The sequence below is a fragment of the Limanda limanda genome, chromosome 7 (assembly GCF_963576545.1).
Source record: "Limanda limanda chromosome 7, fLimLim1.1, whole genome shotgun sequence".
Lineage (NCBI taxonomy): Eukaryota > Metazoa > Chordata > Actinopteri > Pleuronectiformes > Pleuronectidae > Limanda > Limanda limanda.
In genome coordinates this window covers 12,181,312-12,208,340 of record NC_083642.1, presented here as the reverse complement: position 1 = coordinate 12,208,340, position 27,029 = coordinate 12,181,312, and the positions used below count along the sequence as shown (strand labels likewise).

General features: G+C 38.6%; 3 protein-coding genes across 3 annotated transcripts; all 3 read right to left on the bottom strand.

The window, feature by feature from the left end:
- Window positions 1-1,022: 1,022 nt before the first annotated feature.
- Window positions 1,023-7,796, bottom strand: LOC133004663 (cytochrome P450 3A27-like). The gene is made up of 13 exons (XM_061074135.1): window positions 7,673-7,796; window positions 5,152-5,245; window positions 5,015-5,064; window positions 4,817-4,916; window positions 4,618-4,731; window positions 4,423-4,511; window positions 3,722-3,870; window positions 3,503-3,630; window positions 3,316-3,394; window positions 2,273-2,433; window positions 1,959-2,185; window positions 1,544-1,706; window positions 1,023-1,452 (listed from the first exon to the last, which is right to left on the bottom strand). The coding sequence occupies exons 1-13, from the start codon at window positions 7,741-7,743 to the stop codon at window positions 1,357-1,359; spliced, it is 1,521 nt and encodes a 506-aa protein (XP_060930118.1). The 5' UTR covers window positions 7,744-7,796; the 3' UTR covers window positions 1,023-1,356.
- A 1,247-nt stretch (window positions 7,797-9,043) lies between these two features.
- LOC133004662 (cytochrome P450 3A40-like) lies at window positions 9,044-17,680 on the bottom strand. The gene is made up of 13 exons (XM_061074134.1): window positions 17,544-17,680; window positions 13,560-13,653; window positions 13,420-13,472; window positions 13,222-13,321; window positions 13,025-13,138; window positions 12,836-12,924; window positions 11,915-12,063; window positions 11,697-11,824; window positions 11,510-11,588; window positions 11,069-11,229; window positions 10,683-10,909; window positions 9,847-10,009; window positions 9,044-9,755 (listed from the first exon to the last, which is right to left on the bottom strand). The coding sequence occupies exons 1-13, from the start codon at window positions 17,612-17,614 to the stop codon at window positions 9,660-9,662; spliced, it is 1,524 nt and encodes a 507-aa protein (XP_060930117.1). The 5' UTR covers window positions 17,615-17,680; the 3' UTR covers window positions 9,044-9,659.
- Window positions 17,681-19,852: 2,172 nt separating this feature from the next.
- LOC133004929 (cytochrome P450 3A40-like) lies at window positions 19,853-26,333 on the bottom strand. The gene is made up of 13 exons (XM_061074488.1): window positions 26,188-26,333; window positions 24,696-24,789; window positions 24,556-24,608; window positions 24,358-24,457; window positions 24,135-24,248; window positions 23,945-24,033; window positions 23,346-23,494; window positions 23,127-23,254; window positions 22,960-23,038; window positions 21,720-21,880; window positions 21,334-21,560; window positions 20,508-20,670; window positions 19,853-20,417 (listed from the first exon to the last, which is right to left on the bottom strand). Exons 1-13 carry the CDS (start codon window positions 26,256-26,258, stop codon window positions 20,322-20,324), a joined length of 1,524 nt encoding a protein of 507 aa, XP_060930471.1. The 5' UTR covers window positions 26,259-26,333; the 3' UTR covers window positions 19,853-20,321.
- Window positions 26,334-27,029: the final 696 nt, after the last annotated feature.

Here is a 27,029-nt window from a genome sequence, read left to right as displayed (position 1 = left end):
AGAGATAGAAGGACACAGAAAGAGACAGACAGGGATGGTCAGACAGAGACAGACAGGCAGAGAAAGACAGAAAGGGAGAGAGGGGGGACACAGAAAGAGACAGACAGGAAGGGACAGAGAGAGACAGAAAAAATGAGAGACACAGGGGGAGAGAGAGAGACATGATAAAATTAAAACAATAAAATCTGTCTAATCTGGCCATAGATAAAAGACCCTCCCTGCTTTGGACCCAAGTGTACTGTCTGTATTTGTCATGCATTTCTCTCCATATGTCAGTTAACCTGTGAGTTTCCACCACCTGTTTCATGGCCGTTTCGAAGCAGCATTAGGTTCAATGTGATTTCTGTGCAGCTGATCGTTCTCTGTGCAGTTATAGGAAACTCCTCAGGCCCACTCTGACTTAAAACCCCACTAAACTCAAGAAAATAATTATTATTGTCAGCTCCTGCGTTGGGAGCGTATTAATTTATTAAAATAGCCTATGAAGTCTATAAATTGATTATGATTGTGGTCAGTGTTGACTTCATGAGGATGAAAATGCACCTGAGCTAAGAAAGTAGGTGTTTGTGGTATTGTGAGGTTAACTGAGTATTGCTAATGAAAACTTGTTGTGGGTCCCATAGCTGTGGGCATGATATAGTAAATATAAATATTATATATAATATAAATATTCGGTAGATAACATTAGTTACATTATTTAGGTGAAGCAACGTGTAAAATGAATTAATGCATCAATAAAGTTAACTACATAAACATTGCAAAGCCTTTTCACATCTGTCAGTGGAGTTATAATTTGTCCTGTAAAAACAATTAATTTGATAAATATATTTCTTCATATATGTTTATAGGAATAATGCAAGTATATCCCCAAAAATGTTGCTTCTGCGGCATGAACATGTGGAGGGAAATTAATTCGGTATCAAATTTGACAAGCATTTTCATGGACACCTGTAGAACCATATGCCTTGTAATGACTTGTAGTTTCAAACACACATGAGATCAATAACTCAATACTGTACACATTTAATATAATGATCATTTATCAATGCTTTCAAGGGATCTGTAAGAATTCATCAATATACATTGTATACATTTCTTTACGTTTTCTATACATCTCTATAAATCGTAAAAACATACTATACCCTCCAATATATTTTGTGCTTTCATTTGTATGGTACTCAAACATGACTTTAGATGAGTGATTTGTCCGCGAACTTGAACTACAGACAACCTTATATCTGAAGAATAAGCATATACTGTTTATGTTATTTTTTCTAAAAGTGGACAATAAACTGTTGACTTGATAGTGAAGCAGGTTAGAGTGCGAGCTGCCAGATTACTGCCACATAATCAGAGTTAGATTGAAGAAGAATCACTGGCTCTGGGCTCGAGTTTCAGTTTGATGGGCACCGCAGGAATCGTTAAACCAGCCATTCCCAGCTCCATCGGAATCTAGGAAAACAATTTGTATCAGAAATGAGGCTCTACCAAAGCTCACATCCTAATTCAAACGACCACACAAAATAAAAAACAGTGTTCTCACCTGTGTCTCCTTGCAGGTGACAAAGCTAAAGTTCTGAAGGACCCTGACTAAGGCCAGCTTCATCGACAAGAGAGCAAATCGCATTCCAATACAGTTCCTTGGTCCTGCTCCAAAGGGCAGGAAGGCATAGGGGTCGATGTTGCCTTTGTTCTCTTTGCTGAACCTGAAAAAAACATGAACAAATATTATTAAGTTATTATCAATACCACTTTTCTCATTGACACAAGATCAATAAGATGATTCAAATGGCCGGTTCAGTGATTGGACTTACTCCACTCTCACTTAAAGTCCCCTTAGAAAAGAAAAAAAGGACCAAGCCTCAAACAGTCCTGTACTTTGAAGGTTTTTTATTCCCACCAGTAAGATTTCTTAAAGAAGACTTTGAATTTAACCTGACATTAATCCAGCACAGTACCTTTCAGGTTTGAAGGCCTCAGGCTCAGGCCACAAAGCAGGGTCCCGGTGCAAAGTGTGAACTGGTACCACGATGACAACTCCCTTAGGAACGGTTACACCGTTCACTTCAATTGAGGCCTTCGTAATTCTCTCTAATCGACTGGCAATAGGGTACAGCCTCATTGACTCATTCACCACCATGTCCAGGTATTCCATCTGCATCAGGCCTTCATAGGTGGGCTCACACTAGAGGAATTCAATTTAAGTTAAAATAAGTTGGTAGCACAGAACCATATGCTAATTTATTATAGCAATTAAAAAAAGTAAAGTTACCTTTTCAGGGAACGTTTCATCAATTTCCTTTTGCAAGGTCTTTTGGATGAGAAGGTGAGTTGCCAGGTTGTAGGATATAAAGCCAAGTGTGCTGGTGCTGGTTTCATAGCCAGCAAAGATGAAAAACATGGCCTGAGCCAGGATTTCATTATCAGTCAGCCCTGCAATACACACACAACATAATTCAACTATTGTATTGTTACTATTATGAAAAAACCCTAAGGAGTGGTTGGCAACATTGTGGTATTAGGGCTCAGAAACGTTGCTTGGACATGAATGCTTATTCTTTACTAAATTCATAGCAGGCAGCCGGGTATTGATTTCATCCCTAGACTGTGTGTGTTTGTGTGTGTGTGTGTGTGTGTTTGTGTGTGTGTGTGTGTGTGTGTGTGTCTGTGTGTCTGTGTAGTCTGCGTGCGTGTGTGTGAGGAGGTTATAACCTGAGGTCTGTCTACATGCTGAGTATTGTATGTCACATGTTCACGCAAAGTGAAAGCGGTATATACCAAGTTTATGCTAGGTTCAGCCTGCCACAGAACAATGCATCCCCCCGTTGGATGCTTCCGAATATTGTCTGATTCTTTGTTTCAACTTGAGGCTCTCATCAACAGAGATGGCAATCATATGAAAATATTTGTAAGATAATACCCCACCCAGAGGTGTGTGATGTAAAGGGAAAGAGAAGTACAACAGTTGATGGGATTAATGAACATTGATTTTGGTTGCCAATAAACCTAACGAAGAAGAAGAAGAAGAAGAAGAAGAAGAAGAAGAAGAAGAAGAAGAAGAAGAAGAAGAAGAAGAAGAAGAAGAAGAAGAAGAAGAAGAAGAAGAAGAAGAAGCTTTCATCTCTAGTTGCCTCCAAACCTCCAGTTTTACTCATAACATTCAGTTCAACAACTATGCACAATGAAACACAGTGTGAACATTGATATATTTGACTTCACTCTTTGTTTACATGTACAATTTACTAAAATAAGCATAAGGTATGATTTAAGAGAAAAATATTAACTTAAATGTGTCCTTCCAGTTTCCTTCTCTACCTTTTGGCAAACTGCTGTCGTTTTTATCATTCTCTGAAACCTGAGAGTCCACCATCAGCTGCATGAAGTCCACTCGGTTCTGCAAGACAAAAACACACAGTTGTTGTTCAAGGGGAATCTTACACAAAACAAAATTTAAAAAAAACTAAACTTCACAATTAAATACACTGTAGCTGCACTGAATTACTTTGTGGTCAGCCTTCTTCCGATCGGATTTTATCATCTGCAAGAAGCTGTAGAAGAACTTAGAAACTTCACTCGGGAAGAATGCCAAATCCATCTTATCAAAGATTGGTATCAAGAATGGAAACAGAACTGAAAGGAATAAGAAGAGATACAGTTAATTTGAATGTCAAAGAAAGACGACAAAATAGATATTCTGGTCACAGAATAATGTTCAACATACTGATAAGCACAACAAGAGGGATCACAAAGTTGAACTTGACCATTTTCTTGATGTTTGTTACAAACGGATCAGAGGGATTATTGATGGAATCAATGTCCACGCTGAAAGCTGTGCTGGTCACAACATCCATACTGTACGGTCCAAATATTCTGTAAAAAAGGCACGTAATTCCAATTGAGTACAGTAATACGTATAATCCCTGAGTAAGAAAAAGTAAAACAAATGGGAAACTAATGAATCTTATCACAAAGAGTTCAGCAATTTTCAGACACAACCTCTGGAGGATGTCCTGTGAGTTGGGTCTGTGATGCAGATGCAGGCAGGGGCAGTATATAACATGCATAAATTCTGCTGTTGAGATCATGTGTTTATGTTTACAGCACACTGACACCAGCATTGGCCATGATCACCAAAAATCTCTCTTGACCTATTCACCAGTGACTTATACATTCTTTTATCATTAGATATTGGATTTCTTTTCATCTTTTTCATTTTGTGTGTACGTTATGTCATTAACCACCCAACACCACGAGGAGTTCTCATAACTGCTCCTCCAGACTTTCTGAGGACCTATAACCTGGGGGCTGGCTGAAAAAAGTCCTAAAAGTCTGGAAGTCGGACATTTGTGTTCACACATACATTCCCTCTGGAGAATGCAGGGGAGTTCAGTGCATGTCTGAACGCAGCTTAACAGTACTCACTCTTTAACGTCAATGACTTCGTCGGCCCCGACTTTCTTGTGAAGACTCTCGATCAGGTTACTCGAGTGTTTAAACATTATTGTGTACATCTGCCCAAAAGAAAACAATGAATAGTCCAATTTTAGCATGTGGACATCAACCAGTTTTAGTGTGAATATGTTAATAATGCTTAAAAAAACTGTACAAATGTTTTACCTCTTTCAGTCGGCCACTTGTGAATGACGGTGAGAGAACATTGCGAATCCTCTTCCATTTCTCATCTTTTACCATTGATACAGCATCACGTAAGGGTCCGTTTAGGCCCAAATCCTAAACAACACACCCACAGAGGACACCGTCATTACATTTGGTTCAATAATTAGTCTTGAGCCCCCCCCGTGTTGCTTTTTGTTACCCGTCTGTTGGTGAAGACAGAATAACACTCCTTAACCAAGACTGTTTTGATCATGGCTGTGTCCATTATAGCCAAGAGAGGCTGTCTGCCATCGTAAAACCTTTTGATGCAACAGCAGATATGGAAGTGAGTCGAATACAACGTGGGACATCGCATGAGACATGTAGTATGTATCCTTAATTCATATCAAACACTTACCCCCAAATCCTGCCATATTTCTTAAAGCAGTCCGTGTCAAAATTGAGGCCCTGTGGAGACGAGTGATAGAGGAATCAAAAGGGTAAAACCCTTCATCGGCAGAGTGTCAGCTTAGATCACTGGAAAATGTGTCTCACCTTCCTGTACCCTAAAAATGTCCCAATAAAGGGCAAAGGTTTGGGTCCAGGGATGCCTAACTTCTTAAAAACACCATATGGAGCATATCCATACCTGGGGATTAAAAAAGCAGGAAAGTGAGAATAAATCCATTATTAATGAAGTTATATATATTGCCTGTTTACTTAGTTCTTGCACCTTACTATCAAACAACATGAATCCTGTCCTTGTGTAACTGTCATGTCTATTTGATAACATTGTAGTATCTGTAAGATGCCTTTGTAGGCTTTGATGGGTTTATCAGTCAAAACACAGTACTTGATACTGCGAAGCTTCAACTAAGTTTACAGTTTCATCCTTTTTTCTGTTATCAGCTGCATTTCTGCATTTGCAAAAATATTTGAAACCATAAAAATCCGTTCCTTCAGTTCGATATAGGCTGGTTCTCCCGTGTCTTTTGGAGCATAAGGACCACAGTGTGCAGAGCAGTGGAAGTGGTCTGAATGGTTTCTGTGGATGCTTGCTTGATATTTCCTCTACCAAACGAAAATCCTTGGACATTTTCAAAGAAAATAATCAGGACATTTGAACTTGTGAAAGCACTGGTAATAAAGCTCCATTAAGTTCCATTTAAGTGACCAAGGACTCATTTCAGTGAGTCAGCATATGCAATTCATAACAAACAAGCTATTGTTAATGTTAATTATTAAACCTGTGTTCGTGCTGCTATTGCTCATTAAAAAATGTGTGCTGTCGAAGGAGCCCATTAAAGTTGAATACAGCCTTTATTATCTTATCAGCTATGCCTGTTTGTAACCATTAACATATCTAACTAAGGAAAGGTTTATTAGGTGTCCACTGATTTGAAGGCCCCTGTACACTTATGGTACCCTCACATGGAGCGATATCAATTATTGTTTGGCTGATTAGAGGTTGTCTTAGGTCCCACACACTCCTCAACTGTCAACTCCTCCTGAGTCTCCCATCAACTTAGCTGCACCAGTTTCAGTGGAGCAAATTGAATGGTTAATGGTCTGTATTTATAAAGAGCATTTTTAGTCTTGATGATCACTCAAAGGGCTCTACAGTACAGTTTGTCATTCACCCATTCATAAAATACACTTTAATTATCATCCGTATTAACTCATGGTGACTCCCCAGCAAGTCTCCAGCCACTCTCAAAGTGACCGCAGGTGTAAGGTTAAAGAAAAGACTGCATGGTTGAGTAGGGTCCACAGACTGTATTTATAGATGACAACATGACTAAATGATGATGATCACCCGCCTGTTGCTGCCTGAAATAAAGTTCATAAACCCCACGGCCTACTGGTACGATAAGACATGCAGTATAGTTATTATCACACTGATGCATGTCCATGTGTTAATTTTGTAAATTTTGTTCGAAATTAAGTATTTGATGCATGACAATGTGGAGAAACATCATGATTGACAGCTGAGACTGACTCGCGATTGGTTGAGCACAAGACTCTGGCTGCAAATTACAGCATCAGGGATTATTTGGCTTAATTTTTGCACAAAGGGAGGAAAAGGAGAGACATTGTCCATCTTTATATGCTATCTTTAGCATTCTGTTTAATTATATATATACTGTATATATATACATTTTAACCCACCTTTAAGACTCTTTACAATATATTGACTGAATCAGTATGCATGTTTTCAATCCAGCATTGTAATTGAGAAACAATTATTTAAAATTCATAAGAACACAAAACTGAGCTCAATTATGTACCTATATATTAACACATATTTGGTAAAGAAGCACATCTTTATGTACACACCCTTGCAGCACCCAAGTGTGTTTAGACTTAAGGCTGTTTGACATCTCCCTATCGCTACTGTTATTAACAATATTTACTTTTACCATTGTTATTGGTACAAACAATTTATCATAAACCACAAAAATCATAAAACACGTTTGTGCACAGACAATTCAACATATTTATAGTCTGATATTAGAATTCATTTTAGAACGTAGAGTTTTTATTGGGACACATTACATTCATCTGTAAATCTTTAACTGTAGATTACCTTTAGTCCAGTCAAATCATCGCGTGTGCCTTCATGCACTGACAAACCTCCAGGGTTGTGTTTTTTTTGTATTCGTGTATATGGATTATTATTATTATTATTATTATTATTATTATTATTATTATTATTATTATTATTATTATTATTATTATTATTATTATTATTATGTGACAAGAAAGACTTAGCCTTAGAATATAATAGGTTTTATTTTGTTTTGTGAAAATAAGTAGCCTTGAAACAGTGTCTTCAGCTACTGAAAACAACATTGACGGTGCTGCCCTGTTTTCCACTTTATAAGTTACAGTTTTCACATGTGGACTCACAACCTCAAATTAAACGTCAGATAAATAGTGCGCTGAAACAAGAAACTAAGAACTGTCACACATAACGTAAGAACACACGTAAGAAAAGGAAACAGGGAAATCGTTCACTTTTTTTGGGAAACTGTGCAGATCTGGAGGACACACACAACAACAGAATCATACTCACACTGCGATGAGAGTGATGACAAACACTATCAACGTCCAGGTTTCAATGGAAAAGTCCGTAAGGTAGCCCATGGTTCGTCCTGCTGTGCGCCCTGAGCTCTGCTATCTGTCACTGCTTCTCCTGGTTGAGGTGTGTGAGCTGCACAGAGGCGGTGCCACGGTTAAAAACATATTGCGTAACTTCTTATCGTTACCATTACTGCATTCCGGCACAGTCCAGGTCAACTGAACTGCATCTTTCTCCCATTCACCATTATGCCGATGGAGGTGTTGGTGAAGTTTTTGAGTACACAAAACAACTCTGGAGTTCCAGTGGTAAACAGTGTTGCAGCCAAATCCAATCCAATTGAAGTAAATGGTGACTTATTCTTTAAACGTTAAAAACCCCAGCAAAAAAACAAAAACAGAAAATGCCTCCATACTGTTCCTGTGGTGTCAGGCAAGTGTCCGGAAGCCCGGAAATTCGACTCGAAACAAGGTAATTTACACCATGTTTTTGCCTTTAGACCAGTGAGAGCCAACCCGTCGTACGCGATTGACAGCTCAATCTCGACCTTCTTCATTAACGATCCCCGTAACTCTGTGGACTCACTGGCTCCACAGGGCCAAAGCTTGTGGTCATTTTTAAGCTTTAAATATTTGGTACATTACATTAGTTTAATTGCTCAGGTGTAAATTCAATTAATTAATTTATCACTAAAGTTAAGTACATAAACATTGTAGAACCTTTTTTTTATCCGTCAGTATAATTAGTCCTGTAAAAAAGGTGAATTTTCAACAACTAGATTAATATATCTTCAAATATGTTTATGGAACTAATATTTTGCTAATATGTGACCAATAATTTTGCTTCTGACAGCATGACCATGTGAAATTAAATATATTCAGTATCAAGTTTGACATGAATTTGTAAAAGCATATGGTCTTGTAGTGACTGTTTTAAACACACAGTATATTACTAAGTAAATTCACATTGAATATTATGATCATTTATCAATACTTTCCAGGGATCTTATATTATATATATATGATATAATATTCTTTTTTAATATATACATTTCTACAATATTACACAATATCAAATAAATTGTTAATTGAATACTATTTACACCACCATGACTCTATTGATCAGAACCTCATATTTCAGAGACATTGTTTCATTCATGTTGTTCAAGCTAATTTACAAGTCAATGTAGCAGCATACCTACTAATTGCCCAAACATCTGTCCGTCTGTCTGTCTGTGGAACCCTTATCTCAGAAACCATTCATCTTATCGACGTCACACTTTGCATGTGTATGTAAATTTCCCAAGGCAGTGCAGTGCCGATTAGGGGGTGATTTTGACACAAAATAAGATAACAATATAAAAAAGAATATTGACAGTAAAAGTTTATTTGCAGCTAAACCAGGTAGGTTTTCTAACTTCATTCTGCACCATAGACTGCACACAACGTTCAGCCCTGAAACAATAACAGCAAAACGGAAACCGTGATGATATGTTGCAATTTAATTCTGTCACAAAAAAGTAACAAAAAGAGTAGTGGTGTTAATATTGAAGATTTAAAAAATATCAAAACACCTCATATTGTCTTCTTAAATACAAAGAGAGAAAAAACAAAGCTTGTCAGTCAATCAGGGACGACAAAAGAATCAGCAGGGGTTTGTTTCCTTGAACCAAATGTTGTTATTTAAATGTAATCGAAATGATTAGTGAAAATAAACTGTAAAACTCATTGATATACATTATATTCATCTATATACGTTTTCTATTCATTTCTATAAATCGTAAAAAAAATACCCATACTATATGCTGGAATTTATATGGTGCTTTATTTTATATGGTACTCTAAAATGTCTTTAGATGAGTGATTTGTGAAGAATATACTGTTCATGTTTTGTATTTTTCTAAAAGCGTAACATAAACTGTTGACTTGATAGTGAAGCAGGTTAGAGTGAGAGCTGCCAGGTTACTGCCATATAATCAAAGTTAGATTGAAGAAGAATCACTGGCTCTGGGCTTGAGTTTCAGTTTGATGGGCACCGCAGGCGTGGTAAAACCCTCCACTCCCAGCTCCATCGGAATCTAGGAAAACAATATGTATCAGCAATGAGGCTCTACCAAAGCTCACATCCTCATTCTAACGACAACACTTAATAAAAACCAGTGTTCTCACCTGTGTCTCCTTGCAGGTGACAAAGCTAAAGTTCTGGAGGACCATGACTAAGGCCAGCTTCATCGACAAGAGAGCGAATCGCATTCCAATACAGTTCCTTGGTCCTGCTCCAAAGGGCAGGAAGGCATAGGGGTCGATGTTGTCTTTGTTCTCTTTGCTGAACCTGAAAAAAAAAACGTGAACAAATATCAGAAAGTTGCCTCATATATACCACTTTTCTCATTTGTACCAGATCAATGAGATGATAAAAAAGGACGGTTCAGTGATTGGCCTTACTCCACTCTCACTTGAGGTCCCCATAGAAAAGACAACAAGGACCAAGCCTGAAACAGTCCTGTACTTCGAAGGTCATACCTAACACAGTGTTCTTAACAGACTCATTCAGTGATCGACTGGTGATGCCTCAGTGTTTCTACTGAACGACTAAGAAGGGTTTTTTATTCCAGCAGCAGTCAGATTTTTTTAAGCACTTTTCAGTTTTGGGCTGGATCTATGGCACCTGTCAGTTGATAATCATTTCTCAAATGGCTCTTTATGTTGTTTTCATTTCATTCAATATTGTGAAATGTACTCTGAATGTTATGTTTATTGTTTGTTGTCTGTTTTTGGTGGCAAATTAGTTTCTAGGGAATTAATTAAACTGTCTTGTAAAATCTATCCTTCCATCCTTTGAAAGTGGGGGTCTGGACATGAGGTGAGAGACAGGGTACACCCTGGACGAATCAAGTGTATCGCAGATATAGAGACAAGCAACCATGCAAATATCGGGAAGTTTAGTCACACAACTAATTTTGGATTAAATCTAAATATAACCTGCAATTAATCCAGCACAGTACCTTTCAGGTTTGAAGGCCTCAGGCTCAGGCCACAAAGCAGGGTCCCGGTGCAGAGTGTAAAGTGGTACCATGATGACAGTTCCCTTAGGAACGGTCATACCGTTCACTTCAACTGAGACCTTCGTCATTCTCTCCAATCGATTGGCAATAGGGTACAGCCTCATTGACTCATTCACCACCATGTCCAGGTATTCCATCTGCATCAGGCCTTCATAGGTGGGCTCACACTACAGGAAGTGAATTTTAAAGTTGTAATAAGTTGGTTGCACAGAACCAGTTGCTAATTCATTGATAAAGCCCTATGAGACAAATTGTGATTTGTGAATATGGGCTATACAAATCAAATTTGATTGATTGATTGATAATTCATTACAGATTATAGATACCTCTTCTGGGAACGTTTCATCAATTTCCTTTTGCAAGGTCTTTTGGATGTGAGGGTTGGTTGCCAGGTTGTAGGTTATAAAGCCAAGTGTGCTGCTAGTGGTTTCATAGCCAGCAAAGATGAATATCATGGCCTGAGACAGGATTTCATGATCGGTCAGCCCTGCAACACACACACAACATAATTCTACTATTGTATTGTTACTATAATGACTATACTTATGGACATGTGGGCAACACTGTCGTCTATAAAGAATCTGAAAATATTTGCTTGGGAAATAATAGCTGGGATTCGGGTATTGATGCACATGAAACACAATGTGAACATTTATATCTTTGACTACACTATTTGTTTACATGTACAATATACTAAAACAAGGCTAAGGTATGAATATAGAGAAAAACCATGAACTTAAATGTGTCCATCCAGTTTCTTTCTCTACCTTTTTGCAAACTGGTGTCGTTCTTATTGTTCTCTGAAACCTGAGAGTCCACCATCAGCTGCATGAAGTCCACTCGGTTCTGCCAGACAAAAAACACACAGTTGTTATCAAGGGGAATCTTACACAAAACTAAATTCTAAAAAACTAAATTTCACAAATTAAATCCACTGTAGCTGCACTGAATTACTTTGTGGTCAGCCTTATTCCGATCCAATTTTATCATCTGCAGGAAGCTGTAGAAGAACTTAGTCACTTCAGTTGGGAAGAATGCCAAATCCATCTTATCAAAGACTGGTCCCAAGAATGGAAACAGAACTGAAAGGAATAATTTAAATACAGTTAATTTAAATGTCAGATAAAAAAGACAAAATAGACATTCTGGTGACAGAATAATGTTCAACATACCGATAAGCACAAGTAATGGATTCAGGAAGTTGAACTTGACCATTCTTTTGATGTTTGTTACAAACGGATCAGAGGGATTATTGATGGAATCAATGTCCACGCTGAAAGCAGTGCTGGTCACAACATCCATACTGTACGGTCCAAATACTCTGTAAGAAAGGCACGTTATTCCAATTGAGTACAGTAATACCTATAATCCCTGAGTAAGAAAAAGCAAATGAAACGGGAAATTAATGAATCTCATCACAAAGAGTAAAGCAGTTTTCAGACACAACCTCAGGAGGATGTCCTGAGAGTTGGGTCTGTGATACAGATGCAGGCAGGGGCAGTATATAAGATGTATTAATTCTGCTGTGGCAATCTTTTGTAGAGGCTGTGGACTAGTGGCAGAAAACTTGGACTATGGGCAGAAAATTGGGAAGACATCCAACTGGAAGGTCTCTGGTTCGAACCTGGATGGACAACACTTGGATCTGTTCAAAAAGTCCAAGATGACTCTGTATAGTGCCCTTGAGCAAGGCACCTTACTCCCCCAACATTTGATCCCCGACCGCCGTACATGGCTGCCCACTACTCTGTGTCCTGAGACCATATCAAATTTCACTAATTTGCATGAGTGTGCATGTGTGTGGGATTAATAAATCTATCTTGATCTTCTTGATGTTTACAGCACACTGACACCAGCATCAGCCTTGATCACCAAAAGCTCTCTTGACATATTCACCTGTGTCTTCTACGTTTTTCATCATGAGATATATTATTTCTATTCATCTTTTTCATTTTGTTGTGTGTTACATACGTCATCAACCCCCCAAAAGTCCACAAAGTCTGGAGGTTGGACATTTGTGTTCACACATACATTCCCTCTGGAGAATGTACGGGAGTTCAGTGCATGTCTGAAAGCAGCTTAACCTTACTCACTCTTTAACTTCAATGACTTCATCCGCCCCGACTTTCTTGTGAAGACTCTCAATCAGGTTACTTGAGTGTTTAATCATTATTGTGTACATCTGCTCAAAAGAAAACAATGAATTTCCAAACATTTGCAAATAGACATCAACCAGTTTTAGTTTTAATATACGGATAAAATGAAAAAAGTTAGTTTTTAACCTCTTTCAGACGGCCACTGGTGAAGGACGGAGAGAGCACACTACGGATCCTCTTCCATTGCTCATCTTCTACTATTGAAACAGCATCACTTAAGGGTCCATTCAAGCCAAAATCCTAAACAACACACCCACAGAGGACACCGTCATTACATTTAGTTCAATAAGTAGTCTTGGCGCCTCCGTGTTGCTTTTCCTTACCCGTCTGTTGGTGAAGACAGAATAACACTCCTTAACCAAGACTGTTTTGATCATGGCTGTGTCCATTATAGCCAAGATAGGCTGTCTGCCATCGTAGAGCCTTTTAATGTAACAGCAGATATTGAAGTGAGTCAAATACAGTGTGGGACATCGCATGAGACATTTAGTATGTATCCTTAATTCATATCAAACACTTACCCCCAAATCCTGCCATATTTCTTAAAGCAGTCCGTGTCAAAATTGTGGATGCCCTGTGGAGACGAGTGACAGAGGAATCAAAAGAGTCAAACCCTTCATCAGCAGAGTGTCAGCTTAGATCACTGGAAAACGTGTCTCACCTTCCTGCACTCCAAAAATGTCCCAATAAAGGGCAAAGGTTTGGGTCCATGGATGCCTAACTTCTTAAAAACGCCATATGGAGCATATCCATACCTGGGGATTAAAAAATTAGGAAACAGACAAAATCCATTATTACTGAAGTCAAAGTGCATGTCTGTGCATGTGTGTGGGATAATAAAATGTATCTTAATCTTAAATATATATATATATATACACTGCTCAAAAAAATTAAAGGAACACTTTTTTATCAGGGTATGGCATGAATTCAATTGCACTTTTTTGATAATTATCTGGTCAGTTAAGTAGCAGAGGGTGTCGTTAATCAGTTGTCAATTATCAATTGGTGTTGATGGAATTAACAACAGGTGCACTAGAGGGGCAACAATGAGACGACCCCCAAAATAGGAGTGGTTTTGCATGTGGAGGCCATTTCAAGTTTCTCCCTCTTGATCACTTCGACTGGTTTTCCATTAGTGTTGGCTTAAGCTAGAGTCATTTTCTCTACTGGGAGCATGAGGCGATTTCTTAACCCTACAGAAGCTGCACAGATTGTCCAACTCCTCCAGGATGGCACATCCATGCGTGCCGTTGCAAGGAGATTTGATGTGTCTCCCAGCATAATCTCCAGAACATGGAGGAGATTCCAGGAGACAGGCAGTTACTCTAGGAGAGCTGGACAGGGCCGTAGAAGGTCCTCAACCCATCAGCAGGACCAATATCTGCTGCTTTGTGCAAGGAGGAACAGGTTGAGCACTGCCCGAGCCCTACAGAATGACCTCCAGCAGGCCACTGGTGTGAATGTCTGTGCCCAAACAGTCAGAAACAGACTTCATGAGGGTGGCCTCAGGGCGCGACGTCCTGTAGTGTGCCCTGTGCTCACTGCCCAGCACCGTGGAGCTTGATTGGCATTTGCTATAGAACACCAGAATTGGCATGTCCGCCACTGGCGCCCTGTGCTTTTCACAGATGAGAGCAGATTCACCCTGAGCACCTGTGATAGACATGAAAGGGTCTGGAGAAGCCACGGAGAACGCCATGCTGCCTGCAACATCGTTCAGCATGACTGGTTTGGTGGTGGGTCAGTGATGGTCTGGGGAGGCATATCCATGGAGGGACGCACAGACCTCTACAGGCTAGAGAACGGCAGTCTTACTGCCATTAGGTATCGGGATGAAATCCTTGAACCCATGGTCAGACCCTACGCTGGTGCAGTAGGTCCTGGGTTCCTCCTGATGCACGATAATGCCCGGCCTCATGTGGCAAGGGTATGAAGGCAGAACCTGGAGGATGAAGAAAATTATGCAATTGAATGGCCCTCACGATCACCTGACCTAAACCCGATAGAACACCTCTGGGACATTATGTTTCGGTCCATCAGACGCCGCCAGGTTGCTCCTCAGACTTTACAGGAGCTCACTGATGCCCTTAGACAGATCTGGGAGGACCTCCCACAAAACACCATCCGTTGTCTCATTAGAAGCATGCCGCTATGTTGACTAGCATGCATACAAGCACGTGGGGGCCACACAAGATATTGAGAAGCATTTGAGTTGCAGAAATTGAATTTTGGCAAAATGGTCAAGCCTGCCACATCACCTTTTCACTATGATTTTCGGGGTGTCTATAAAGTTGAGCCCTCTGTAGGCTGAACACTTTTATTTCCATCAAAGATTAGGCATCCTTTTGTTCCTAAGACATTAAACTGTCCATATCAGTATAAATATCCAACATAATTTTTTTTCACAATGAGATATGATGTGTTTTAAAAGTGTTCCTTTGATTTTATTGAGCAGTACATGATACAAAATGTTGAGTTGAATATCTTTGTCTTTTATGTGAATTCACTGTTGTAAACCTGATACTTGATACTTCGAAGCTTCAACTGAGTTTACAGTTTCATCCTTTTTTCTGTCATCAGCTCCATTTCTGCATCCGCAAAATATTTGAAACCATAAAAATCCTTTCTTTCAGTTCGGTATAGGCTGCCCCTGTGTCTGTTGGAGCATAAGGACCACAGGGTGTAGAGCAGAAGAAGTGATCTGAATGGTTTCTGTGGATGCTTGCTTGATATTTCCTTTACCAAACGAAAATCTTTGGACATTTTCATAGAAAATAATCAGGATATTTGAACTTGTGAAAGCACTGGTAATAAAGCTCCATTAAGTTCCATTTAAGTGCCCAAGGACTCATTTCAGTGAGTCTGCATATGCAATAAATAACAAACAAGATATTGTTAATGTGAATTATTAAACCTGTGTTCGTGCAGCTATTGCTTATTAAAATGTGTGCTGTCGAAGGAGCCCATTAAAATGAATGCATACCTCAATGAATACAGCTGTTATTATCGTATCAACTATACCTGTTTGTAACCATTAACATATCTAACTAAGGAAAGGTTTATTAAGTGTCCACTGATTTGAAGGCCCCTGTACACTTATGGTACCCTCACATGGAGCGATATCAATTATTGTTTGGCTGATTAGAGGTTGTCTTAGGTCCCACACACTCCTCAACTGTCAACTCCTCCTGAGTCTCCCATCAACTCAGCTGCACCAGTTTCAGTGGAGCAAATTGAATGGTTAATGGTCTGTAGTTATAAAGAGCATTTTTAGTCTTGATGACCATTCAAAGGGCTCTACAGTACAGTTTGTCAATCACCCATTCATAAAATACACTTTAATTATCATCCGTATTAACTCATGGTGACTCCCCAGCAAGTGTCCATCCACTTTCAACGTGACCCCAGGTGTAAGGTTAAAGAAAAGACTGCATGGTTGAGCAGGGTCCACAGACTGTATTTATAGATGACAACATGACTAAATGATGATGATCACCCGCCTGTTGCTGCCTGAAATAAAGTTCATAAACCCCACGGCCTACTGGTACGATAAGACATGCAGTATAGTTATTATCACACTGATGCATGTCCATGTGTTCATTTTGTAAATTTTGTTCGAATTAATGGTTGAGCACAAGACCCTGGCTGCAAATTATAGCATCAGGGATAATTTGGCTTCATTTCTGCACAAAGGGAGGAAAAGGAGATACATTGTCCATCTTTATATGCTGTCTATAGTATGCTGTTTAGTTATATATATATATTAATACATTTTAACAGCCATCTCTTTAAAATTCATAAGTACACAAAACTGAGCTCAATTACGTACCTATATATTAACACATATTTGTTAAAGAAGCACGTCAATATGTAAACACCCTTGCAGCACCCACACAAGTGTGTTTAGACCTAAGGCTGTTTGACATTTCCCTATCGCTACTGTTATTTACAATTTTTACTTTTACCACTGTTATTGGTACAAACAATTTATCATAAACCAGAAAAAAAAATTAAACACGTTTGTGAACAGTCAATTCAGCATATTTTAAGTCTGATATCAGAATCCATTTTAGACCCTAGAGTTTTTTTTATTTGGGCACATTACACTCATCTGTAAATCTTTAACTGTAGGCTACCTTTAGTCCAGTCAAATCATCACGTGTGCCTTCATGCACTGACAAACCTCCAGGGTTGTGTTTTTTTTGTATTTGTGTATATGGATTATTATCATTATTATCATTATTATTATTATTATTATTATTATTATTATTATTATTATTATTATTATTATTATTATTATTATTATTATTATTATTATTATGTGACAATAAAGACTTAGCCTTAGAATATAATAGGCCTTATTTTGTTTTGTGAAAATAAGTAGCCTTGAAACAGTGTCTTCAGCTACTGAAAACAACATTGACAGTGCTGCCCTGTTTTCCACTTTATAAGTTACAGTTTTCACATGTGGACTCAAAACCTCAAATTCAACGTCAGATAAATAGTACGCTGAAACAAACAAACTAAGAACTGTCACACAGCCTCCTACAAAAGGAGGTAAGAAAAGGCAACAGGGAAATCGTTCACTTTTTTTGGGAAACTGTGCAGATCTGGAGGACACAAACAACAATAGAATCATACTCACACTGCAATGAGAGTGATGACAAACACTATCAACGTCCAGGTTTCGATGGAAAAGTCCGGAAAGTAGCCCATGGTTCGTCCTGCTGTGCGCCCTGAGCTTTGCTATCTGTCACTGCTTCTCTTGGTTGAGGTGTGTGACCTGCACAGAGGCGGTGCCACGGTTAAAAACATGTTGCGTAACTTCTTATTGTCACCATCAGTGCGTGCTGGCCCAGTCCAGGTCAACTGAACACTGAACTGCATCTCTCTCCCACTCACCATTATGCCGATGGAGGTGTTGGTGAAGTCCTTGGGTCCACACAACACCTCTGGAGTTCCAGGGGTAAACAGTGCTGCAGCCAAATCAAATCCAATTGAAGTAAATGGTGACTAATTCTTACGTAACGTAAAAAACCTGGGGTTGCTGGGGTAAAAAACCCCAGCAAAAAAAAAAAACAGAAAATGCCTCCATACTGTTCCTGTGGTGTCAGGAAAGTGTCCGAAAGCAACTAAATTCAAATTCGACTCGAAACAAGGTCATTTACACCATGTTAATGTCTTCAGACCAGTGGTAGCCAACCCGTCGTTCACGATCAACAGCTCAATCTCGACCTTCTTCATTAATGATCCCCGTAACTCTGCGGACTCACTGGCTCCACAGGGCCATAGCTTGTGGTAATTTTTTAGCTTTAAAATATTTGGTACATTACATTAGTTTAATTGCTCAGGTGTAAATTCAATCAATTAATTTATCACTAAAGTTAAGTACATAAACATTGTAGAACCTTTTTTCATCTGTCGGTATTAGTCGTGGAAAAATAATAAAAAAAAGGGGAATTTTCAACAATTAGATTAATATATCTTCTAATATATGTTTATAGAGCTAATATTTTGCTAATATGTGACCAATATTTTTGCTTCTGACAGCATGGCCATGTGAAATTAAATATATTCAGTATCAAATTTGACAGGCATTTGTAAAAGCATATGGTGTAGTGACTGTTTCAAACACACAGTATATTATTGAGTAAATACATTTCATATTTTGATAATTTATCAATGCTTTCCAGGGATCTTATAATATATATGATTTTATATATATATAAATATATATATATATATATATTATGTTCTTTCTTAATAAGTACATTTCTACAATATAACACAATATTAAATAAATTGTTAATTGAATACTATTTACACCACCATGACTCTATTGATCAGAATCTCATATTTCAGAGACAAATTCGCTAAATATATATTGAGTTACATTTAAGTTTTATCAAAAATAAGAATTGCAAATGTCCAGTGCATATTCCTCTTTGTACAGTAGCACAGGATTAGGCCTACAGATTTAGCACCGTGGGGATAATTCTGGTGCAGTACCGAAGAACAACTCTAGGGCGTGGGGTCAGTAAGCAAAAAATGCACTTTTGGCCCAAACTGAGAACCCTTTCTGAAACTCAGAGAATAGCATCTATTTAAGGTTAGGAGGCTATTTAGAGGCAAGCAAAGTAACGACCGGTCAAAATGTCCTCACTTACCTCACTCTGTTGGTTAAAATCTAAAGCCAGTCCTCACATTTAGCAACTGCAAGGGCACACACACACACACACACACACACACACACACACACACACACACACACACACACACACACACACACACACACACACACACACACACACACACACACACACACACACACACACACACACACACACACACACACACACACACACACACACAGTTTTGTTATTTGAGTTAGTTTAGTTATATATTTGTGTGTTTGAGCTGCTGGATGTCAGGCCAAAACTCTCCATGTGTTACCTGATATCTCAAAATCAGTGTCCATGGAAAATCATTCCCTCATTCCAGGGAAATTGTTAATCAAGAGCAAAGTCCCTGAATCCCACTATGTGGCCCCCGTGGTCTCAAATGGCAGTTTGCAGGTTTTGCATTCATTTGATGGAGGAACTAATACAATTTCTTGTAATGGATTGTGTCATTCATGTTGTTCAAGCTAATTTACAAGTCAATGTAGCAGCATACCTACGAATTGCCAAAACATCTGTCTTTGTGTCTATGGAACCCTTATCTCAGAAACCATTTATCTTATCGGCGTCACACTTTGTGTGTGTATTGTAAATTTCCCAAGGAATTGCAGTGCCAATTAGGGGGTGATTTTGACACAAAATAAGTTAAATATTGAATAAAGGACAGGAAAAGTTTAATTGCAGCTAAACCAGGTAGGTTTTCTCACTTCATTCTGCACCAAAGACTGCACAAAACGTTCAGCCCTGAAACAATAACAGCAAACGAAAACCGTGATGATATGTTGCAATTTAATTCTGTCAAATAAAAGTAACAAAAAGAGTAGTGGTGTTAATATTGAAGATCTAAAAAATATCGAAACACCTCATATTGTCTTCTAAAATACAATGAGAGAAAAAACAACGCCTGTCAGTCAATCAGGGACGACAACAAAATCAGCAGGGGTTTGTTTCCTAGGACTAAATGTTGTTATTTAAATGTAATCGAAATGATTAGTGAAATTATACATGATCTGTAAGATCTAATTGATATACATTCTATACATCTATATACGTTTTCTATACATTTCTATAAATCGTAAAAAAATACCCATTCTATATGCTGCAATTTATATGGTGCTTTATTTTGTATGGTACTCTAAAATGTCTTTAGATGAGCGATTTTTCTTAAAGCGGAACATAACTCTTGACTTGATAGTGAAGCAGGTTAGTATGAGAGCGGCCAGATTACTGCCACATAATCAAAGTTAGAATGAAGAAGAATCCCTGGCTCTGGGCTCGAGTTTCAGTTTGATGGGCACCGCAGGCGTGGTAAAACCATCCACTCCCAGCTCCATCGGAATCTAGAAAAACAAAATGTATCAGCAGTGAGGCTCCTCCAAAGCTCACATCCTAATTCTAACAACCACACTTAATAAAAACAGTGTTTTCACCTGTGTCTCCTTGCAGGTGACAAAGCTAAAGTTCTGAAGGACCATGACTAAGGCCAGCTTCATCGCCAAGAGAGCAAATCGCATTCCAATACAGTTCCTTGGTCCTGCTCCAAAGGGCAGGAAGGCATAGGGGTCGATGTTGTCTTTGTTCTCTTTGCTGAACCTGAAAAAAAAAACATGAACAAATATCAGAAAGTTGACTCATCTATACCTCTTTTCTCATTTGTACCAGATCAATGAGATGATTATAAAGGCCGGTTCAGTGATTGGCCTTACTCCGCTCTCACTTGAGGTCCCCTTAGAAAAGAGAACAAGGACCAAGCCTCAAACAGTCCTGTACTTCTAAGGTCATACCTGACACAGTGTTCTTAACAGACTCATTCAGTGATCGACTAGTGATGCCTCAGTGTTTCTACTGAACGACTAAGAAGGTTTTTTTTATTCCAGCAGCAGTCAGATTTTTTAAGCACTTTTCAGTTTTGGGCTGGATCTATGGCACCTGTCAGTTGATAATCATTTCTCAAATGGCTCTTTATGTTGTTTTCATTATTGTGAAATGTACTCTGAATGTAATGTTTATTGTTTGTTGTCTGTTTTTGGTGGCAAATTTGTTTCTGGGGATTAATTAAACTGTCTTGTTCAGTCTATCCTTCTATCCATTGAAAGTGGGGGTCTGGACATGACGTGAGAGACAGGGTACACCCTGGACGAATCGAGTGCATCGCAGATATAGAGACAAGCAACCATACAAATATCGGGAAGTTTATACACACGACTAATTTTGGATTAAATCTAAATTTAACCTGCAATTAATCCAGCACAATACCTTTCAGGTTTGAAGGCCTCAGGCTCAGGCCACAAAGCAGGGTCCCGGTGCAGAGTGTAAAGTGGTACCATGATGACAGTTCCCTTAGGAACGGTCACACCGTTCACTTCAACTGAGGCCTTCGTCATTCTCTCCAATCGATTGGCAATAGGGTACAGCCTCATTGACTCATTCACTACCATGTCCAGGTATTCCATCTGCATCACGGCTTCATAGGTGGGCTCACACTACAGGAAGTGAATTTTGAAGTTGTAATAAGTTGGTAGCACAGACCCAGTTGCTAATTCATTGATAAAGCCCTATGAGACAAATTGTGATTTGTGAATGTTGGCTATACAAATAAAATTTGATTGATTGATTGATAATTCATTACAGATTATAGATACCTTTTCTGGGAAGGTTTCATCAATCTCCTTTTGCAAGATCTTTTGGATGTGAGGGTTGGTTGCCAGTAGGTAGGATATAAAGCCAAGTGTGCTGCTGGTGGTTTCATAGCCAGCAAAGATGAATATCATTGCCTGAGACAGGATTTCATGATCAGTCAGCCCTGCAACACACACACACACACACACACACACACACACACACACACACACACACACACACACACACACACACACACACACACACACACACACACACACACACACACACACACACACACACACACACACACACACACACACACACACACACACACATAATTCTACTATTGTATTGTTACTATAATCACTATACTTATGGACTTGTGGGCAACACTGTCGTCTATAAAGAATCTGAAAATATTTGCTTGGGAAATAATAGCTGGGAGTCGGGTATTGATGTCACCCCAGAGATAGTTTTTGCAAAACAAATCAGAAACACAAGGAAGTACTTTCACCGAACCTGGAGGAAATATTATTAACAGAGTATCTTCAGATGATTGACGCATGGAGCTGATGGACTGTGGGGGAACAGGGGGATGATACATGCAAACGGTGCTTCATTAGAGAAGAGACGTTCAGCTGAGACCTACCTACCTGCTTAGAATTGTATGTTCGATCACACACAGTGAAAGCGGTATCTACCAAGTTATTGCTGAATTCTGCCTGCCTGCCGAGAAAGGTGCATCACTCGTCCTATGTTTCTAAATATTGTCTGATTATTTGTTTGAATTTCAGCAGTTGAAAGTTTCTGATCAGAAAAGATGGCAACCCAATGACAATATTTGCAGGATGACATCTAAAGCTGACCAGATTCTAAAACCCACTTTCTTATGCTACACCCCCACCTTGAGGCGTGTGAAGTAATGAAAAAGGGAAGAGAAGTAAAGCAGTAGATGGCAGTAATGCACGTTGATGTTGGTTGCCAATAAACCTCACGAAGAAGAAGAAGAAGAAGAAGAAGCAGAAGAAGAAGAAGAAGAAGAAGAAGAAGAAGCTTTCATTTCTAGTTGCCTCCAAACTTCCAGTTTTACTCGTCAGTAGTCGACAGCATACAGTTCAACATCTATGCACATGAAACACAATGTGAACATTTAAATCTTTGACTACACTCGTTTACATGTTAAATATACTTAAAGAGCTTAAGGTATGAATATAGAGAAAAATATGAACTTAAATGTGCACATCCAGTTTCTTTCTCTACCTTTTTGCAAACTGCTGTCGTTTTTATCGTTCTCTGAAACCTGAGAGTCCACCATCAGCTGCATGAAGTCCACTCGGTTCTGCCAGACAAAAAACACAGTTGTTCATAACAAAATTCAAAAAAATTAAACTTCACAAATTAAATCCACTGTAGCTGCACTGAATTACTTTGTGGTCAGCCTTCTTTCGATCAGATTTTATCATCTGCAGGAAGCTGTAGAAGAACTTAAAAACTTCACTCGGTAAGAATGACATATCCATCTTATCAAAGACTGGTCCCAAGAAAGGAAACAGAACTGAAAGGAATAAGAAGAGATACAGTTAATTTGAATGTCAAAGAAAGACGACAAAATAGATATTTTGGTGACAGAATAATGTTCAACATACCGATAAGCACAATTAATGGATTCAGGAAGTTGAACTTGATCATTCTTTTGATGTTTGTTACAAACGGATCAGAGGGATTATTGATGGAATCAATGTCCACGCTGAAAGCAGTGCTGGTCACAACATCCATACTGTACGGTCCAAATACTCTGTAAAAAAGGCACGTAATTCCAATTGAGTACAGTAATACCTATAATCCTTGAGTAAGAAAAACCAAAACAAATGGGAAACCAATGAATCTCGTCACAAAGAGTAAAGCAGTTTTCAGACACAGCCTCTGGAGGATGTCCTGTGAGTTGGGTCTGTGATGCAGATGCAGGCAGAGGCAGGACAAACCATGTATAAATTCTGCTGTGGAGATCACACGTTTCTGTTTATAGCACACTGACACCAGCATTAGCCCTGATCACAAAAAGCTCTCTTGACATATTCACCAGTGTCTTCTGCGTTCTTTTATCATAAGATATATTATATCGCATTTCTCTGGCTGAAAAAAGTCCAAAAAGGCTGGAGGTCGGACATTTGTGTTCACACATACATTCCCTCTGGAGAATGCAGGGGAGTCAGTGCATGTCTGAAAGCACCTTAACATTACTCACTCTTTAACTTCAATGACTTCATCCGCCCCGACTTTCTTGTGAAGACTCTCGATCAGGTTACTCGAGTGTTTAAACATTATTGTGTACATCTGCCCAAAAGAAAACAATAAATTATCAAAAATTTGCAAATAGACTTCATCAGTTTTAGTTTGAATATGCGAATAAAACGAAAAAATTAAGCATTTTTAACCTCTTTCAGGCGGCCACTGGTGAATGATGGAGAGAGCACACTGCGGATCCTCTTCCATTGCTCATCTTCTACTACTGATACAGCATCACGTAAGGGTCCGTTCAAGCCAATATCCTGAACCACAAACCCACAGAGGACACCGTCATAACATTAAGTTTAAATTATATTATCCAAATGTTCATCCCCCCCCCCCCCCCCCCCCCCCCATGTTGTTTTTCCTTACCCGTCTGTTGGTGAAGACAGAATAACACTCCTTAACCAAGACTGTTTTGATCATGGCTGTGTCCATTATAGCCAAGAGAGGCTGTCTGCCATCGTAAAGCCTTTTAATGCAACAGCAGATATTGAAGTGAGTCGAATACAGCGTGGGACATCGCATGAGACATGTAGTATGTATCCTTAATTCATATCAAACACTTACCCCCAAATCTTGCCATATTTCTTAAAGCAGTCCGTGTCAAAATTGTGGACACCCTGTGGAGACGAGTGACAGAGAAATCAAAAGAGTCAAACCCTTCATCAGCAGAGTGTCAGCTTAGATCACTGGAAAACGTGTCTCACCTTTCTGTACTCCAAAAATGTCCCAATAAAGGGAAAAGGTTTGGGTCCCTGGATGCCTAACTTCTTAAAAAAACCATATGGAGCATATCCATACCTGGGGATTAAAAAAGGAGGAAACTGAGACCAAATCCATTATTAAAAAGTTTACAATTGTTTTTAAGTTCATTGAATATCTTTGTCTTTTATGTGAAATCACAGTCGTAAAGCTCTTTCAGTTGCATTTCATATATGGAAGGTAATAAATAAAATGTAAGAAAGTTTTCAATATAAACAATTTAAACAAAGTTTTTCGTGCATCGACTTTTTTCACTTATTCTATTTTTAAATGAAAAATGTGAGAAAAACAAGTTTCCTGATTACTTACTTTTTGCACCTTACTATCAAACAACATGAATCCTGTCCTCATGTTACTTTAATGTGTATTTGATAACATAATAGTATCTGAAAGATACCTTAATATTCTTTGATGGGTTTATCAGTCAAAACCCAGTACTTGATACTGGGAACTAGGTTTACAGTTTCATCCTTTTTCTGTCATCAGCTGCATTTCACTATCTGCAAAATATTTGAAACCATCAAAATCCTTTCTTTCAGTTCGGTATAGGCTGGTTCCCCAGTGTCTTTTGGAGCATAAGGACCACAGGGTGTAGAGCAGAAGAAGTGGTCTGAATGGTTTCTGTGGATACTTGCTTGATAACATCCAACCAAAAGCAAACCTTGTGATTTTCAGGATATCTTAGTCTGCTGTCGAAGGAGCCCAAGATGGTGGATCGTGGATCATGGTGGCAGCTGATTGTGGATTATGATTACAGCTAGATTGCTTACAATTAGAATATACCTACTCACATTTACAACCAATATACACCTCTCTATTAATTCTGGATGCAGTCTTTTCTAATAAATATTTAAATGTTCTTATTTTGTTGACATCTATTGAACCTCTGTCCGTCCTGTGAGAGGGATCCGTCACACTCACTCTTGCCAATGATGTTGCACCTTGTTAAGCTCTTTGAGGCGAAGTGTGATTTGTGGATTTATTATTATTATTATTATTATTATTATTATTATTATTATTATTATTATTATTATTATTATTATTATTATTATTATTATTATTATTATGTGACAATTAAGACTTAAGAATATCAAGCCTTACATTTAAATAAGTTTTATTTAGTTTTTCTGATAATAAGCAGCCTTGAATCAGTGTCTTCAACTCCGGAAAACAACAATGACAGTTTTGCCCTGTTTTCCTATTTAAATGTTGCGGACTCAAACGTTTTCACATGTGGACTCACAACCTCGAATTAAACGTCAGATGAATAGTGCGCGGAAACAAGAAACTAGAAACTGTCACACAGCCTCCTACAAAGAGCTGTGAGAAAAGGAAACAGCCAGATTGAATGTTTCCGCATTTGTGCAGAATTTATCACTTTTGTTTGGGAAACTGTGCAGATCTGGAGGAGACACACACCAACGGCATAATACTTACACTGCGATGAGAGTGATGACAAACACTATCAACGTCCAGGTTTCGATGGAAATGTCCGGAAAGTAGCCCATGGTTCGTCCTGCTGTGCGCTCTGAGCTCTGCGCTCTGTCACTGCTTCTCTCGGCGGAGGTGTGTGAGCTGCACAGAGGCGGTGCCACGGTTAAAAACATGTTGTGTAACCTCTTATCGTCACCATCAGAGCGTGCTGGGTCAGTCCAGGTCAACTGAACACTTACTGCAACTTTCTCCTACTTAAAGAGAAAGTTCACCCAAAAAACGAAAACTCGTACATTATCTACACTCCACTATCTCTATATAGTGGATTACGAGTGAATTTTCATTTTCGGGTGAATTATCCCAAAGAAAGAATATCATAATCAGAGGAGCATGACAAAGCTATTATTGATCTTTGTGCCACAAAATAATGAATTTGAATTTGATAATCTGGGACAGTTGACTATGTAATCTGGGACACTTGTATTCGTGAGCATTATTACAGTTTTTTAGAAAGCTGAATAAGAAAATATGTATTATTCATAAAATGTAATTAATTCACATGAACATGTAGAACCCATAGCGAACCCTTAATCTCAAATCAAGAAACTATAATATTAATTAAAAAAATTCTAATAAAGGTGCATCACATTTTAAACATCAATTAAAATAATAAAAAAAACAACCTTTTTATTAATTCATTAAATCACTATTCTATAGGGAACTTTCCTTGCAGGTGAGAGTCAGATAAACACTGATCACTCTATTATCTTCTCCACTTATGAAACCAATGGCTGTAGACCACAGGAAAGACACATTTCTGTGCACACTGTATTTACCTTTTACTC

Bases quoted from the DNA above. Each gene is read 5' to 3' on its own strand.
- LOC133004663 (XM_061074135.1), bottom strand. From the start codon at position 7,743: ATGGGCTACCTTACGGACTTTTCCATTGAAACCTGGACGTTGATAGTG. The intron at 4,917-5,014 runs GTAAGTGTTTGA...TTGCATCAAAAG, and splicing joins AAATATGGCAGGATTTGGGG to GTTTTACGATGGCAGACAGC. The intron at 3,395-3,502 runs GTAATTCAGTGC...TTTGTCTTGCAG, and splicing joins GGAAGAAGGCTGACCACAAA to AACCGAGTGGACTTCATGCA.
- LOC133004662 (XM_061074134.1), bottom strand. From the start codon at position 17,614: ATGGGCTACTTTCCGGACTTTTCCATCGAAACCTGGACGTTGATAGTG. The intron at 11,589-11,696 runs GTAATTCAGTGC...TTTGTCTGGCAG, and splicing joins GGAATAAGGCTGACCACAAA to AACCGAGTGGACTTCATGCA. The intron at 10,010-10,682 runs GTACTGTGCTGG...TTTTTTTTTCAG, and splicing joins GAGGCCTTCAAACCTGAAAG to GTTCAGCAAAGAGAACAAAG.
- LOC133004929 (XM_061074488.1), bottom strand. From the start codon at position 26,258: ATGGGCTACTTTCCGGACATTTCCATCGAAACCTGGACGTTGATAGTG. The intron at 24,609-24,695 runs GTGAGACACGTT...TCGTCTCCACAG, and splicing joins CATTTTTGGAGTACAGAAAG to GGTGTCCACAATTTTGACAC. The intron at 21,881-22,959 runs GTAGAGAAAGAA...TGTGTGTTGCAG, and splicing joins CGACAGCAGTTTGCAAAAAG to GGCTGACTGATCATGAAATC.